At 41.4% G+C, this 15,824-nt stretch overlaps 1 protein-coding gene across 6 annotated transcripts in view; it reads left to right on the top strand.

The window, feature by feature from the left end:
• Positions 1-15,824, top strand: part of atrnl1b (attractin-like 1b) — a 127,884-nt gene that overhangs the window by 7,175 nt on the left and 104,885 nt on the right. For 5 of the 6 annotated variants that reach the window (XM_047159361.2, XM_017483859.3, XM_017483860.3 and 2 more), the window contains one exon: positions 15,763-15,824. This exon is cut by the window's right edge and continues 22 nt beyond it. In XM_047159361.2, coding sequence (XP_047015317.1) covers positions 15,763-15,824 — 62 coding nt within the window. Of the gene's footprint in view, positions 1-15,546; positions 15,677-15,762 lie in introns of those variants that run through there. The other variant, XM_017483862.3, reaches the window with a different exon arrangement.

Here is a 15,824-nt window from a genome sequence, read left to right as displayed (position 1 = left end):
TGATCCGGTTGCTTGACCAGCAGTATGTAATACCATCACGTGACTGTTTTTCTTATCAAGCTGCCATCCCAGAGCTGGTGTGTAACTGCTATTTATTTTCTTTTTCAAATTTAGTAAAAAGAAAGGAAAAAATAACAAGATGTTTAGTGCTTTTGCTTTTCTCAAAAACGAGGCTTGTATTTGTTGAGTAAAATGTTAAATGAACTACTTGGTCACTCATGTTAAATGCCCTAATGTGATGATGACGCTTCCTCAGTGTAGTGCTGTGTTTGAACCTGGAGTACGGAGATATAACTTCCTGTAATCGACTGCATTCCCTTCTCTTCTACATTCACATATGAGCCCCCTTATTTTAGGGTAAATATCAGGACATGTTAGATCATTGACTTTAGCCTGGATTGATAGAATATTATATGAATACACTGGTAAAAAGTCAGCTTTTCTTTGCGGTATTTTTATTTTCACCCCAATTTTCCTGTATATTTTTCATATCGCAGGAAAACAAGATATCAGCAATATCAGTTTTTTTCCCCCAATATCGTGCAACCCTACTAAACACCATTGGTGCCACAAGTTTAGGCACACTTCTTAGTGTGTATCATGCAATTGACACACAGGTTCGGTTCCTCTCCGAATCGGACCTCTCGGCCGCGTCATCAATCTGTGCGGTGAAAGAAAAGTACGAAACACTTTTCCACGAAACCTTTAGATTCACGATTAACGGGGAAGTCGAGTTATTTCTCTTCTTATTGACACGGTATGAACGTTATTAAAATGAAGCAGCATTTTCTGCCATCTTAAAGTGTGTTCTTAATTACAGAATAGTGCTAGGGATTATTCGCTTGTGTCTCAGGAGCTTATTACAGCAGCTGTACGATTACAAAGCCGAGGGGAATGAACTTATATTACATTATGGAGTAATACTTATGACTGTATTTGTGCCAAAATATAGCTTCATCTCTACCTTAACTCTTCAAAACGTCATTTTGTGGAAGATTTGTTATAATAAAAAGGACAAATCATAATTTTTATAGATGTGTGTATATATAGCTTTTTTTTCTTTCAGCTTGAGTTCTTTTTTTCTTGTACCTGTATTTTATGTTACAGACTCGCTCTAAAATGGACTCAAAGCAGGTGTGTGTGTGTGTGTGTGTGTGTGTGTGTGTGTGTGTGTGTGTGTGTGTGTGTGTGTGTGTGTGTGTGTACGTGCCCTGCTGACTGAACCTTCTGCTACATGTTGGCTTTGTTTTTCATCTAGTGGAAGAGCTCCAGAATGAGGTGTTCATCTACTCTGACTCAGTGCCACGATTTGAACGCCTGAATAGATATAAGAATTATTCCACCTCTCAGGCTGTTTTTGTCAGATGTTCTGGAAGCCAGAAACAAAGCCTGAGTGTCTGAGTTACAAAATAGCTGACTACTTGGTTAAAAGCTAAGCTCATCCTCTTTTTTTTTTTTTTTTGGGACAAACTTTGGACGTTTGTTTAATGTTGATAATGTGTAACTAAGCTGCCGCGATGGAAAGCCATCAAGGTCAGCATTGTTCACCAAAACCAGCAGCTTGATTCTATCTGCTAAAACGGTTAAATAGATGAGAAATTGTTAATCTAGAGTTTCATTCCTGTTAATTCTTTGAGACTCTTGCCTTATAGATGTTGCAGCAACAACAACAAAAAAAAAACCCCAGTGGAGCTTCAGAGGAGGATCAGAGTTGAGATTTTTCTCCCCTCACCCTTTGGATATTCGTTCACAATCTTCTCAGTTGTCCAGTTGGCAGATTGCTTGTGATGATGAACCGCTAGTTAACCCTTGTGCAGATCGCAGGATGTAGGATTAGTCTGAATTATTTTTGATTGGCTGCTGGTCCATGGTTTCATTGTACACGTCCACTCACGTGAGCTTTTCATAATGGTGACTTGGTGTATCAGGACATGAAAACGACTCCTCGAAGCTTTCCTAGCTGAGTGGGCTGACAAGATAATGAGCTGCTGGACACAGTAGAGAATTGCGACTGAAATTCTTTCCTTGCTGCCTCACTCTGTGACGGATTGCTGCTCTGTGCCCTCTCGTGATCTTGGACACATGAATTCTTGTGATCAGGTCAGACGGAGCATCTCCGGAGGTTGTCTGGCTCGCTCTCTGTGATCTGATTTCAGGCAGGTGTAAATACACAGTTTGGATCAGTTTGTGTTTGGATCAGACTGGCGTTAGGAAGAAGGTACTATCCTACAAAATACAATTGCATCAAATCATTCAAATTCAGAGGAGACGTTTCTCCGTTCCCTCACACTCACTGCAAACACGAGGGTGACCCTGCTAGATCACTGTCCATGACGTTCCCGACCCTTAACGTCTTCCATTGTGCAGGCCCCGATGTCCCAATATGGCGTGGACATCCCGGAGCCCGAGTCTGTGCGGTAGTGAGTGTGAAGCGGAGCCGCAGTATCAAGGTCCCGCCCACACTCCCGCAGAATCACTCGCAAGCACACGCCCCTGAACTTTTTCAACTCATTATGTCAGTGTGAAATAAACAGTTATGGAAATATAGAAACGTAGAAATTAAAGTTAAAGTTCCAATCTCCTCCCAAAGATCCTGAAAAAAAGTCCATTGGTGCCTCAGTGACCACTTCGCTCAGAGAAGCTGTCAATCACAGCTGTCAATCATGACGTCACACCCCTATTTTTATAGCATCAAATAACTAAATAAAATCAAACTTATTTCAAAAACAAACACTAGAACTTACATCAGCGAGATAAAAACGACCTAAAATGACAGAAAACATCTTTGGGAAAAATTAATTTGAAGTGTAATTTGATTGTTTAGTTTGTCTCAGGTCCCAATAGGTTACACGGAGAGGGTGGGGTTTATGACCTATACTGCATCCAGTCACCTGGGGGCGATCGAAACGTTTCGGCTTCACTTTTCAGGACTTGCGCAGCACACTTGATGCGCACATTGAAATATTTTAAAATCAAGGAAACACAGGTACTCTAGGAATGCTGGTCGACCAATCAAATTAGAGAACTGAAACTAATTGTTGTATAATTGTTCTTTGTCTGGTGTATTGCTATAAAGAGGGACATTGCCATTTTTCTCCTATTGACTATCATTGAAACAGCACTAGCAGTGATGGTCAATAGGAGAAAAATGGCAAACAATCTCAATCATAAGGGATAATGATCAGGTTTCACAGTTAACTTCTTTTCTCATACACTCTAGTGACGTTCAGTGGAATATTAACGAGAAATCCAACATAGGAGTAGTGGAAACTGCACGCTCAAAGTTCTATCAGTTAAACAGTCATACAGGAGCTATTTTACAGCAGACACTCCACTCAGGTAGTTAGCGATCTGTGCACGATGGCGATGACTGTGGTGTTAGCATGAAAGTCGAAACCTGTTCTGTTTGAGCAGTGTACAGGCGAGGGGGGAAAGAAAAAAAAAAAAAAAAAAGGGTTGCTGCATTGTTTCTTTAGGCAGAGATGATAGAAAGGGCTAAACTAGCACCACTATCTGCAGGTAGTCGAAACAGCATTGTGAGTAATGAAGGAAACCGATAAGCAACGTTTAAACATGTTGATGATTTATTATAAAATAACCACTCCATTGAAGATCACATTTTAATTATAAAGACGGATATGCAATATTTTCAGGGTGAAATAACAAACAGCGAGTATGAGACCTGCAGAAATGTTTTACTGAGTATCAGATCAATCTTTCCGCCTGTAGCAGTATGCGCGCCGGTGTTGGATAAAGTTCAGACAGCCACACAGTGCAGGAGAGAAAATGTATTCACAGTAGAGATGCATGTTTATAATAATTTGATGGTCAGTTCAGATATTTGCATTTTCTAGCCGTTTTCCTAAACCAGCAAATAGACAAATGCAAAAATGTTCCATATGAGAGCAGCAGTAAAACGTGCTGTGCTGCTTCTGGGGTAAAAGGAGCTTCGTATAAACCCCATGTACATGATTCATGTCCATTTTTGATAAGGCTTGCAGTGGAGTTGTACGTTGTGAGAACGTTTTCTCTCTCTTGTATTACGAGCTCGATATCTGACGGCGTGCTCTAGCCTGCATGGATGTCGAACCTGCCTGCTTCAGACACTTTTCAGTCTTCAGGCCCTCCATGATTTTGCGATCGCAGAAATTAACGCGAAATCAAGGAAGCTCCATAATATTTCGAAATTTCTGCAGATTTGGGCCAAGACATACCATGTGACATCACAAAGTACATTCAAGCCAAAGCCTGCTTTGATTCACACGAATCGACCAGGAGTACAGCTAAAAGGTTTCATTTACCAACAAACATCACTGTGAAAGCACAAAAAAACTCATTTAACAAAATCAAGCAATTTTGGCTGCAACACTGACTACGCTTACATGGACAGCAGCAATCTAATTATTGACCTTATTCTGAGTAAGACAGTATTGTCATTAAGGTGTTTATATGAGTCACTTTTAGAATATTCCTTTCATGTTCAGGTTGTACATGATATAGAACATAGAGCGATTAACGGCACACATCATTCCGTCCCCACGCCACGCCATGCGACGTTCCCTCCAGAATTTCACGTATCAACATACAGTTGGTCTTCAGTATGGTACCGTATACAGTTTTGTGTGTTTATTTTTAATTTTGCGGACACTTCAAGTGCAGTTAATTATTTGTCATGCTATACGTGCAAATAGACGACTGCTTGAAGCCGTCGGCTGCGTCCCCAAACTGAGATGCAGTTTCGGACGCAGTCATGCTCTCGTGTTTGCCGTCAAACGGTTGAGCACTGCCGTGTGTGTACGTGTCCTGACGGAAAATGCGCTAAAAACTCCCACACGACGTTATTAGTGTGATTAATGTGTACACATGTCTGTAATACACGTCGATAATGCAACTAAAACAGGAATACTCCACATGACTAAAACCGATTAGTGTTTACTTCGAGTATGACTTTAGTCAGATTAAGGTCATTAAAAATTGCTGTTTACATGATAGTTTCTTCATCAGAGTATTGTCTTAATCGGGTTAATATCGGATTACCGTTGTCCATGTAAACGTACTGTCTCACAAATAAACTTCTGTAGGATCCTGTATGGACTGCGAGTCTTGATGCGCATCTTTAATTTGTATGTGAGAGTGCTGCTCTCTGCATCAAAACACTGACTGACTTTTCCTTTCCATCTTTCTCCCTCACTTCATGTGGGTGTGTAGTGTAACAGTGCTTCAGTATTCAGTGCACAGCCTTAATTAATGAGTGCTGTGAATGAGAATAGATAACTGTTATCAGTTAGATGGCTGCTTGCTACTGTTTCTAGATAAAAGCAACTCATAAAGCTGGGTGCACCTCTGAGACTGACGTGGAGGAGACGAAGGCTGTATTTTAACCTTTTTTTTTTTTTTTTGCATTAAACGTGTGAAGGCGTGTTGTAAATGAACTGCCTAGAATTGATAGCTTACAAAAGGCAGAAAAAAGCCAATCATTTACACCATTTCAGGTTTAAGGAGAGTAGGGGAGTTAATTATAATATAAGCTGTGTAGTCAGGAACTGCTTGTTGACAGCAGCAATCACACTAAATAAAAAAAATAAAAAAGCAGGATGGTGGATTTTTAGGAGATTCTGCAGTAATGTGAAGTTTCTTTTGGATTTAATCCATTTATAGATCAGTTGTCTAATGTTCACTATGGCTAACTTTTTTGAGATCTGTTGATGCGGTGCTCAGTGTGTTTGAACATAGCTGAGCATTGACCAGTGCAACAACAAAAACCAGCCTGTTTAATCACTTTCTAATTATTGTCACATTAACATTATTTGTAAAGCGTTAGATTTGATACTAGTTGCGTTGTAGGTCTATACAACGGCATCTGATGTTAACTATATTCTAGTCTAATGTTAGCAAAGTTTAACGTGCATTGATGGATTTTATTTCATTTTGATAAACTCCGAATGTTTTCTGTTTACCTTGACAGGAAGTGAGGGATCCCGGTGAGTACTGTCAGGAAGGGGTGGGACTTCCAGGCAGCGACGGTTATTGTTGCAGGGTTCAAAACACCTGCACAAATCATTCCAGATTCATATGTTGACTTGCTCATCTCCTGTTTTATTCATCTCCTCTTGTCTTGTATACTTTTTAGCATATTTCTCACCCTATCTGGATGGGATTACATGTACATGGGGTCCTGGGGTAATTTCCTATCTTATAGGTGCTCCTCTATGACATTACCGCCCGGATAGGCCATGTCGATGTTCTTCTCACGTCTTCGCTGACAAAATTACAGACCGAATTACCTGCTATTTTTCTCCAAACCCAGCGGTCACGTGATCATTTTAATCCCGTCCGGATTTCCATGTCTTTCTATGCACTCTCTATGCAGATGTCTCCTCACATTGGGAAGGAAAATGTTTGCCTGCTGCTGCTTGCCATATTTTGTGTCGTCTGACCTCCCAAGTCACAAACAAAATTGATGCTTCTCGTATACTTTGTGTTTTTTTTTTAATTGTTTTTTTAAAATTTTTTTTGCATTTTCAAATTGTTGCTGGAAGTGAGATTAGAGACAGTGTCTCTTCTCTACTGCGATGTCTTTCTGAAAGGCTTGGAAGTCATGTTGTAACAGGAGCTTTATCATAAGTCCACGTTACACAAACATGATTCGGTTTCGTAGAAAATACAACCTGTTAGATTCTCACAACTGCTGTCGGGATACGAGAGTTTTATCACCGAGGAGATGCGTATAAGTCGATTATAATATCAGTCGAGTAAATGTTACTGGGTCTCGTGGCAGGGTGAAATCATGTAGTGCTGATTAAATCATATCGCACAACCCTGCTCCCGGCATATCGCAGTCTATAGGTCTGGGATACGCCTTTTAATTAACGTTCGAAAATCTTATGTTAATAGAATACAAGTCTTTCCTACATCATCGTTCAGTGATTTTTCTTACCTGATTACTTTGCAAGTGTTTACAGTTTTGGCTGCAGTTTTCTGTCTTGGCCTGAACAAAAGCTGTGGAAGTTTCTAGAACACTTATGCAATGATGTAAGTGTGCTTATTATTTCTGAGCCCCAGACTTACTCAAAGATGTGTTGGCTCTCTGTTGGTCTTTGTGTCATGGCATGATGCAAGTTTGCACGTACTTTAATAGTTGGCTTGTATTGCACATGCAGACCAGACTGACTTCTAAAGGGAACTGGCACTTTACACTTTGTACGTGTGTTGCTTTGTTTTTAAAAAAAAGAAAAAAAAAGAAAGAAAAAAAAGATCATGGGAGGTGTCACTTTAATTTTAGAATGTTCTAAACTGCTAGTTCATTAATAGTGTTAATCAACAAAAACCTCAGGTTATGAAATGCCAGTACCTGTACGCCTCGAACGACCCTTTTACTAGTTCTACTAGATGACCTGTACTGCACTATACAATACAATACTATGCAAGACAACAATATACTATACTCTATTATACAATTCTATACAATGCGATATTATACATTGCGATATAATGCTATACTTTATAATACTATTAGGGCTGCAACAGATAATTGATAAAAATCGCTAATAACCGCTAATTAAAATAATCGACAGGGAAATTCATTATGGATTAGTCGGGTGTGTGACGTCACTGTGGATAACCCCCGTCAGTGACATCACTTCACGATGGTGAAAAAAGCATTTCTATGAATATAACACAATAGACTGAAAAACAGCGGAGACCACAGAGTGAGCTGAACTGATCGTCAAAAAGGACACTTGATTTAACAGATGAGCGATCTCAAACCGCTGAACGTTTCACTCTATAGCTCTAGTCTTTGATGTGTTGCACTACTATGCTGAGCAGTGAGACGTTTCAAAAGTGCATCCTATCACAAATAGCCTCGTCACCGGACACCGCAAGACAGAGTCAGTGTGTGTCTGGCTTCAACACAGCTTTGGCAGAATCTCTGAAAAGGCAGATATATTCACACTTGTGCTGAAAATGTGACCCTATCTCTTGTCACTTTAGCCTCAGACTCGAGCATTTTTCAATCTGACCGAGTTATCGGTTATTGAGGAAACCATTTCATTCTACCATCAGATTATTAAATATACGCGACAATATATAATTCTTCCATGTGTTAGACTGTGCCCCATGTGTGCGAGTGTGTGTCTGTGTTGTGTCTGAGGTGTCGAGTAATCGTCCGTGCGTCAGACTGCTGACTGGTAGCTAAAGTAAAGCTGACTGGTATTTGGGTTAAGCTCGGCCAGTTGTCTTGATCACTGAGCTATATTTAGACTGATCTTTACTGATGTGTGTCTGATGTCTGCGTGTCATTTATTGCTACACTTGATAAATAGGAGACATAAGTTGATTACAATAAATCTTTTTTTCAATTGTTAAGGAATTTACAATAAATATGATTAGAATGTTGGATTTGGACTCGCAGCCTGCTGGTCCCTGTTGTGGAATACTGTTCTTCAATTCCTTGTCCTCAAACACTGGCACACATGAACAGCACTGAAGCATGATAGCTGATCAGCAGAATGTCATCTTTTGTGTGGGGTAGTAAACAGATGCGTTTGCTCACGATTGATGGTGGTGTTATGGAACAGGCCTTGGCCCAGACATCCTAACAGCCGAGAGCTCCGTCAGACTCTGATTCATTACCTTAAAGACACTGCCTCTCACTTGCTCACTTCCCAGATGTAGAGGACATTACCAGTCACATAACAGACCTATAATCCCATAGACATCGAGCTGTAATCCAGACCTCGCCTTCGCTCTGAGGTGTGTCAGGAATGTGAAAATGCTTTGTGTCTATCTTTGACTAGATTTCTGAACAGGGTGAATTATTAATCAAGCGGATTTGATTTGGTTTGCTTTCATCTAGGGAGAAAAGGTTCAGACACTGTGCTACTGATTCCAGGTCCATGGTTAAATGTGATAAGACAGCCGCTGCAGGATTTAGCGATCGCAGAAATTAACGCGAAAACCAAGGAAAGTCCGCAATATTTGCAGGAGCTTGTGATTTTTCAGAATCACCCCAGGTTTTCCACAGATTCGGGCCAAGACGTGTCACGTGACATCGTCACAATGCGCGTACAGTCAAAGCCCTATTCGAGTTCACGTCCGTTGGACAGGAGTACAACTACTGTAAAAGGTCTCATTTATGAACAGACATCACTGCACAAGACCGCGCCAGACAGTTGCGTGCAGTTTGCAATTTTGCCAATTCATGTAGTTTTCCTCAAAAGCACAAAAATCTCCGCAAGTCGCAGTAAAAGCGAGCATTTTTGGCCGCATTGATCCCAAAAAAACTCCGCGAAATCCTGTACAGGCTGATAAAAACACACATGGGTTGTTCCGTAGTAACGACTTACTGCCTTTCCAGTATGAATTGGAATAAATAATATATATAAACAGTAGGGGATTAACAGGTACGCTGTATCTTATCGTCCTTGATTTGATTCATCTCTGATCCATCAGACAAAGAATTCAACAGACTGCATAATAAATTAGGCTATTTGTCATAAAATACTTCTTCTATCACACTCCCTTTTTTGGAAAAAAGTAGCTCAAATCAGGTGAGGGGTACAGGTTATTAAAAAAAAATGTTTCCCCTGAGCACACTGTGTTTTCATGAGCCAATATACCATCAGTGGATGCGGTCAGCAGTAAACGAGAGCTAGAAGATTCCCCTAAAGCTGCCTTCACACTCGGCGACTTCTATAGCTGCAAGTCACCGATCGCTGTACTATGAGATCAACAGTAGGTGTTCCTCCTACTGGTTGCCATAGTAACATGGGTGGTGCCGCAACTAGTATTCCACTTTTCACAACTAATCAGTTTTCTTGCTGCTAAAATGAAACAGTCTGGAGGGAGAGCATTCGTATATAAAATTCACCATCGTGTGTATATATGCATCATATCATATATACAAGATGTAGGAGAAGCAGTATGTGCTCTTTGGCATCCCGGGCATTTATCTGCTGAGAAAGCGCAATCGCCGATTAGCTTAGCTTATGGCCTCCTCCGCCGCCGCCTCCATGTGTCCTGGGTGAAGTGTCCGGCTTGGCACTGCTCTTTACTGGGTGCCGGAGGCATGTGAGTCTCCCTCGCATGCTCGCTCCTTCTGTTAGCGAGAACAAGAAGCTCTGGATCCCGTGCGCTCTACTATCTCCACTCAGTACATCTTCATACTGTCACCCATGTCGCTGGAAGTCGTCAGCTGTCATTGAGAATGAACGGTCTCTGGACACTTTGTCGCTGTGAATCACTGTATGTGTGATTGTTGCAGAAGTCTTTAAGGTGTCTAGACAAAGTGCTCCCTTACTTCCTGATAAGTTATGAAGCTGACAGTCATCACAGTATGCTGAGTCTGCTGAATATGAGTACAGTACACCGCGCTAAAACCGCAAACATGTCTGACTGCCAGCTTTTCTTGCCGATTTAATCCGGATTAAAGAAATCACAGTGGCGTTCGTATTCGGTAGTAGAAAAGCGTATCTCTGGCTACAGAGAGCTACGTGACCAACTGTATGACTCACTAACAGCAGCATAAGAACTTTGCGCTTTAGACACGCCTCCTTGTGAATCACAAGCTTAGAAATGTAGTTTTGTTCTACTGCACAGCTTTTGTTTCACTACATGCCGCATCTGAATGGATGACACAAACACTATTATAAAGTTTCAGTTATTGTGCTTTTGTAGTATTGAATGTTTGAATCAACTGAACTCTAAAGCATCTATTCAGGCCATGCTTATTTTGCTGTATTGTAAGTGTATTATATCGAGACTGTATCGAAATTGTGTTGAACTTGAATGTTGTGTGTCTATGTCCCTAATTTCTCCATCTGGGGATTAATAAAGTATTATCTTATCTGATTAGCGCAGGACACTGTGTATTGTGCTTCATGGTTATAACTTTGGGGGCTTGTAGTTTAGTGCGAAACAGGGCACGGGTTGCATGAAGTTGGTCACATGAAAGCTGTCATACGGCCCGGGAAGCGCACCGCGGTGCCGAACCCGAGACCACCTGTAGGAGGTGGTGTAGGGAGTCTGAGTTTGTTTTGAACTGGAACTGTGCTGCGAGTCCCGGAAACAAGAACGCAGCTCGTGCTCGGGTCCCCAGTTTTTCAGGAAGTAAAGTAACCTGCGCATGTTCAGTTTCCACAACACAAGTGTACCATGAGTGGTAGGGGATTATGTGGGGCACAGCAGAGGTCCACTGCTGCGCATTATAGCATGTTTGTGATGACGTAAAGTGAACGCAAATGCACCGGGGTTCTATAGACTCGGGTGAGTCTGAAACCAGACCAATGCTCCAGCGGGCGCTGGGAACAATCGCACTCGGATTCGGACTGCAGCAAACGTGTGAAAACCACCTATAGGCCCTGTTTACACTAGTGCATTTTCATTTTAAAACGCATGACTTTTGCTACAGTTACGCCTGTGGTCTACACTACTCCGGCGTTTTCGACTCTCGAAAACGGAGACTTCTGGAAACGCTGAAGACCCCGTTTTAGTTTGAAAACTCCTGGCTCGCTTTTCCGTGTAAACAGACCAAAACAAAGACTTTTGAAAACGAAGGCGTGGCTTCGCCCACATTCACCCCCTGATTGGTTCTTCTGGATCATTGCATATCCTTCCCTGATTCGTCAAGCCCCTACCACATGACCATTACGCTACCTTGATCGTATTCACAACAACACGGAGACTGAACCGCAAACTTTGCTCGCTTTGTTGTTATTCTTAGCAGCCACTGTGCAGATAAATTCTGTGTCCTGTAATACATATATAATTTTATAATAAATCATTTTATTTAAAGACGCAAGCTACGATTAGAGCATTCAGCAACAAATCCCATTTCGAGCGGCGTAAGCACTACATAGAACGCCGGATTGGACTAGCAACCAACTTCCTGTTTACACTTGTATGCGTGTGCCCAGTGTGCATGAACGGTCATGTGACATGCGTATTAGGTCGTGTCGTGTGGACGGAGATCTTGTCTGAAACACGGAGGAAACGCCAGTGTGGACGAGAATCCCTTTCATTTTAAAATGGCATTTTAAACGAAAACACACTAGTGTAAACAGTGCCAGCGTGTGGACTGTCGGTTCCAAATCCCACTTCCTGCTGCGCTACACTGAGGCATAACATGCACAAAACGTCACCTCACAGTTAAACAGATCAAGAGAGAATTATGACTGTAGTTAGAGTCATAATATTAGACATGCCATGCGGGGAGAGAACACCGCAGCTCATAGCCGGAAAACTTTGTGTCAAGGGCACAAACACTGCGTTACATGATCATATAGTTGTTTATTTCCCTTGTATGAATGAACTCAACTAGCGAACTATATTGCTGCATGTTTTTATACCACGTTTCCTACCACTTTTAAACCTAGATAATGTGTGTGTGTGTATATATACTTATACACATATACACATGATTTGTCCTCTGCTGTTGAAGTTTTTGGGTATTCATAGATACAAAACCATAGGTGGATATCAATAGGCTGATTAGTCACATGACCAGGAACCAGGCTAACGTTTCGACACACAATCTGTAACTAGACTCACTAGAGTAGCAGCATTTGAGGCCCCGCACATGTCTCCTCCCACTATGAATACACACCGCAGGGGATACGACCATTCAGTCTGCCGTCTTTACCTGCTTCCACAGAGCCCATCAGCACCGAGCGAAATCTCTGCCGTGTGTTACAGCACCGACTTTACATTACGTTCTCCATGCATCTCATCTTAACTGATCTCATCTGTTGTTGGCTTCAAAGTTTGCTGGACTAGATACAGATATATCTGCAGCGAAAGTGCCTTATAAAACATTCATGGAGACGCGGTGAATAATTGAGCCGCCGACCCTCCTAGAGTTCACCTCATCATTACCGCTCGCGTTGCTGCTGCTGTGCGTCTGCAGCATTCTGAGCGAGCCTGCGTCTTTGAGTGCTCTTTCACGACCGAGCCAGGATGATGGATCCTCCCCTTTGTGCAGGCAAGAGGAAGTGGAAAGCCTTGATTATGGTCTTCTTGGTCTTTCACTGCCCTTAAAAATTGCTCTCTGCTGATTATAGACATCAAGAATATAGGGCAAAGAGACAGCGGGGCTGTGGTTTAATTGGCTGCATTTCTAACCCGAGACCCAATACTGGCTTGTATTGTTTTCTAGTACTTATTAATAGATTGAACACATGATCGAGCAAGAGTTTATATTATTTTGGTGTCGTTATCTATTTTCAAGCTATATAGCATTCTTGGTTGATCTATTGAACTCATTCAGTGTTCATGGTTAATGCAGGGTGGACAAATAAACTCAGGCTGCTAGTGGTTCGAATATTTTTTTTCCTTCTCTCATTCAGCATCCAGAGAAAGAAATCCCCTTCTCGCTAGAAACACAAAATTATATATATATTTTTTTACAATTGGTATGTACATAGCACTTAATAATATGCTTCACGACGCCACTCACTTCTCTGCTCTAACTATAGCATGTGCTACTCCTTCCGAATCCCGAAAAAACCACGACCCGTAGCCAGATCGACGGGCAACGACTTGCCGAGTTTTCACGCAGGGCACAAACGTGATGTTCTACCTCCAGGCATTTTGAAAAGAAGACGGTGACTACAGCTACACCGAGTTATCAACTACCGATATACTCGATTGTGTGTGTATTAATTACAGTAGGCCTGTCTTTTGTAATGGTAACTACTTTTGGACGGTGCAGTATATTGTCCCAGAAATAAATGCGCTAAACAATATTATTGTCGTTTTTAAAAACGATTTTATTCCACTGATATGATGAAGAGCAATGCACTTTTAACTCTTTAAGAATGATATAGAGACATTGGAATGGAAGTGTCAACCAACAGTTTTTGTCTTCTGACGGATATACTTTTAAATTTAGTCGATAGTTTGTCATATATTTATTCATTTGAGTCAGTTTTACTCTGACTGACTAAAATGGCAGCGAATATTAGTCAACTGAAAGAATGCGTAAATGAACCCAAATATTAACGTTATCTATATGAACGTAAGCATGGATCAGTTTGTATCAGCAAAACCATGTGAAAACTGCCCTGAGATAATAACATGACCGTGAGTGCACTACTGTCATACAATATTGTGAATTCTTTCTGCTTTAGTTCTTATCTTTAGTTACCGTCAGCACCTTACTCGAGTTCACGCTCACTTCTGCATTCGTATCATTTTGTGCAGAAGCGAGCTGTAATATTATGTTTATGTATAGGTCTGATTCATCTCTTATGTGTATAGGGTGCGTTCGGGCGAGTTCGTTAATCTGCTAGTAAAGCTCTTCAGTTTACCGCCGTTCGTTCACCTTTCAGCTCACGCAGCTTAAGAGGCTCAATCCCCAACGTTATCGACTACGACTGGATTATTTGAAACCTTAGAACTGTTCTTTCTAGATTTTTGTTCTTCAAAAAAAAACATTGTTTGTGCACTGTTCATATCTTCACAGCGTATCATTTTTTTTTCAGCAGTATGTATTCACATTAAAATCGTAGAGTAAGCACTAGCACCATCTTCAATTCGATATTATATTGTAAGATGCGTCCATATTCCATATATCGTAAGATAAGTCAATAATGTAATTATCTCACGTTAAGATGAGATGAGATTTTCTTCGTGAGTTAGTATTCCAGGATACCAAAACGTAAGACTGGGCAGCACATTAGAGCGCTCACTTGCCCAGTGGGTTAGCTCATGAATTTCTGATTAGTCCTACTGTGTAATGAGACCACTGTCATTTCCTATATACCTTTATTTTATTTTTGTGCAAGGCGCTTATTCCTAAACTGCTCGGTTGTATGTGGCTTTGTATATAGGCATCAGCCAAATGAGGTGAATATAAATGTCATAAGGAGAAGGCTTTCTGTTTTTCGTCGTGAGTTTGTTCTGTGGACTATCAAAATATCATTTCTACTTTCAGGTTAGTTTCCTTTTCTGCTCCGTTACTGCTGTCTTAAAGTACAGTGCGTGTCTTGGACTTTGTGACGTTTACGCACCTGTTGAATATAGAGGTGTAAATATTTCACGACTCTCTCGGGTGTGAAAACGGTTTCACTTACAGACGACACCGAGAGCGAGAAGCTTGCATTTTTTTTTTTTTGCCCTCTCGTCGATTCCAAGGTCTGTTTTCCACCAGAGTCAACAATAAAACTGTTGACAAAGAGGTCTTTTCAAAGACACGTGGATTGATTTTTCTTTTCCAATGCGCTTTGAGGACTGTGTAGCTATCCGAGAAGAATTAAACGTGTTTGTTTAAGAGCGTGCCTCGAGAATATTGCAGGCATTGTTTATAAAGATTCGCGCTCTCGAGCTGACATCAACAGACAAAGGCCCTCTTTACGCAAACAATGCAACATGCTGGCGTTAGGCACTGCAGCCCATGGCACACACAGCTTGAGTTCCACGGTGACGCAACGCAGAACCGAGTTCTGTCGCTCCGCAGGGTTCCTGTCTCTCATTGGTGCGGACCGGGGGGGGGGGATTGGCTCTGCTGCTCGGTGAATCATCCTAGAATTGCTCCCACACAAACTTGAGTCCATCTGGTCATGAATAACTGCAGAAACCAGTGCTTGACTTACAAAGAAGAGCCTGTGTAACTAGTCTGAACTACAGTCACATGGAGAATGCTATATATAGCCAATTCAAAATAATAATAATAAAGCAGGTACTGTGTAGGCCTGCTGTCTTCACTGTGTTCTTCCTCTGTGAGAGTTTGAGAGTTTGATTATGAACTGGAATTTTGTCTTTCAGGTTGACGGATCCATCAGGGTACCTGACAGATGGCCCCATCAACTACAAGTACAAAACCAAAT

Source organism: Ictalurus punctatus, chromosome 13 (genome assembly GCF_001660625.3).
Source record: "Ictalurus punctatus breed USDA103 chromosome 13, Coco_2.0, whole genome shotgun sequence".
Classification (NCBI taxonomy): Eukaryota; Metazoa; Chordata; class Actinopteri; order Siluriformes; family Ictaluridae; genus Ictalurus; species Ictalurus punctatus.
The sequence above is the reverse complement of the archived record's forward strand: the minus strand, read 5'-3'. Positions and strand labels throughout refer to the sequence as shown.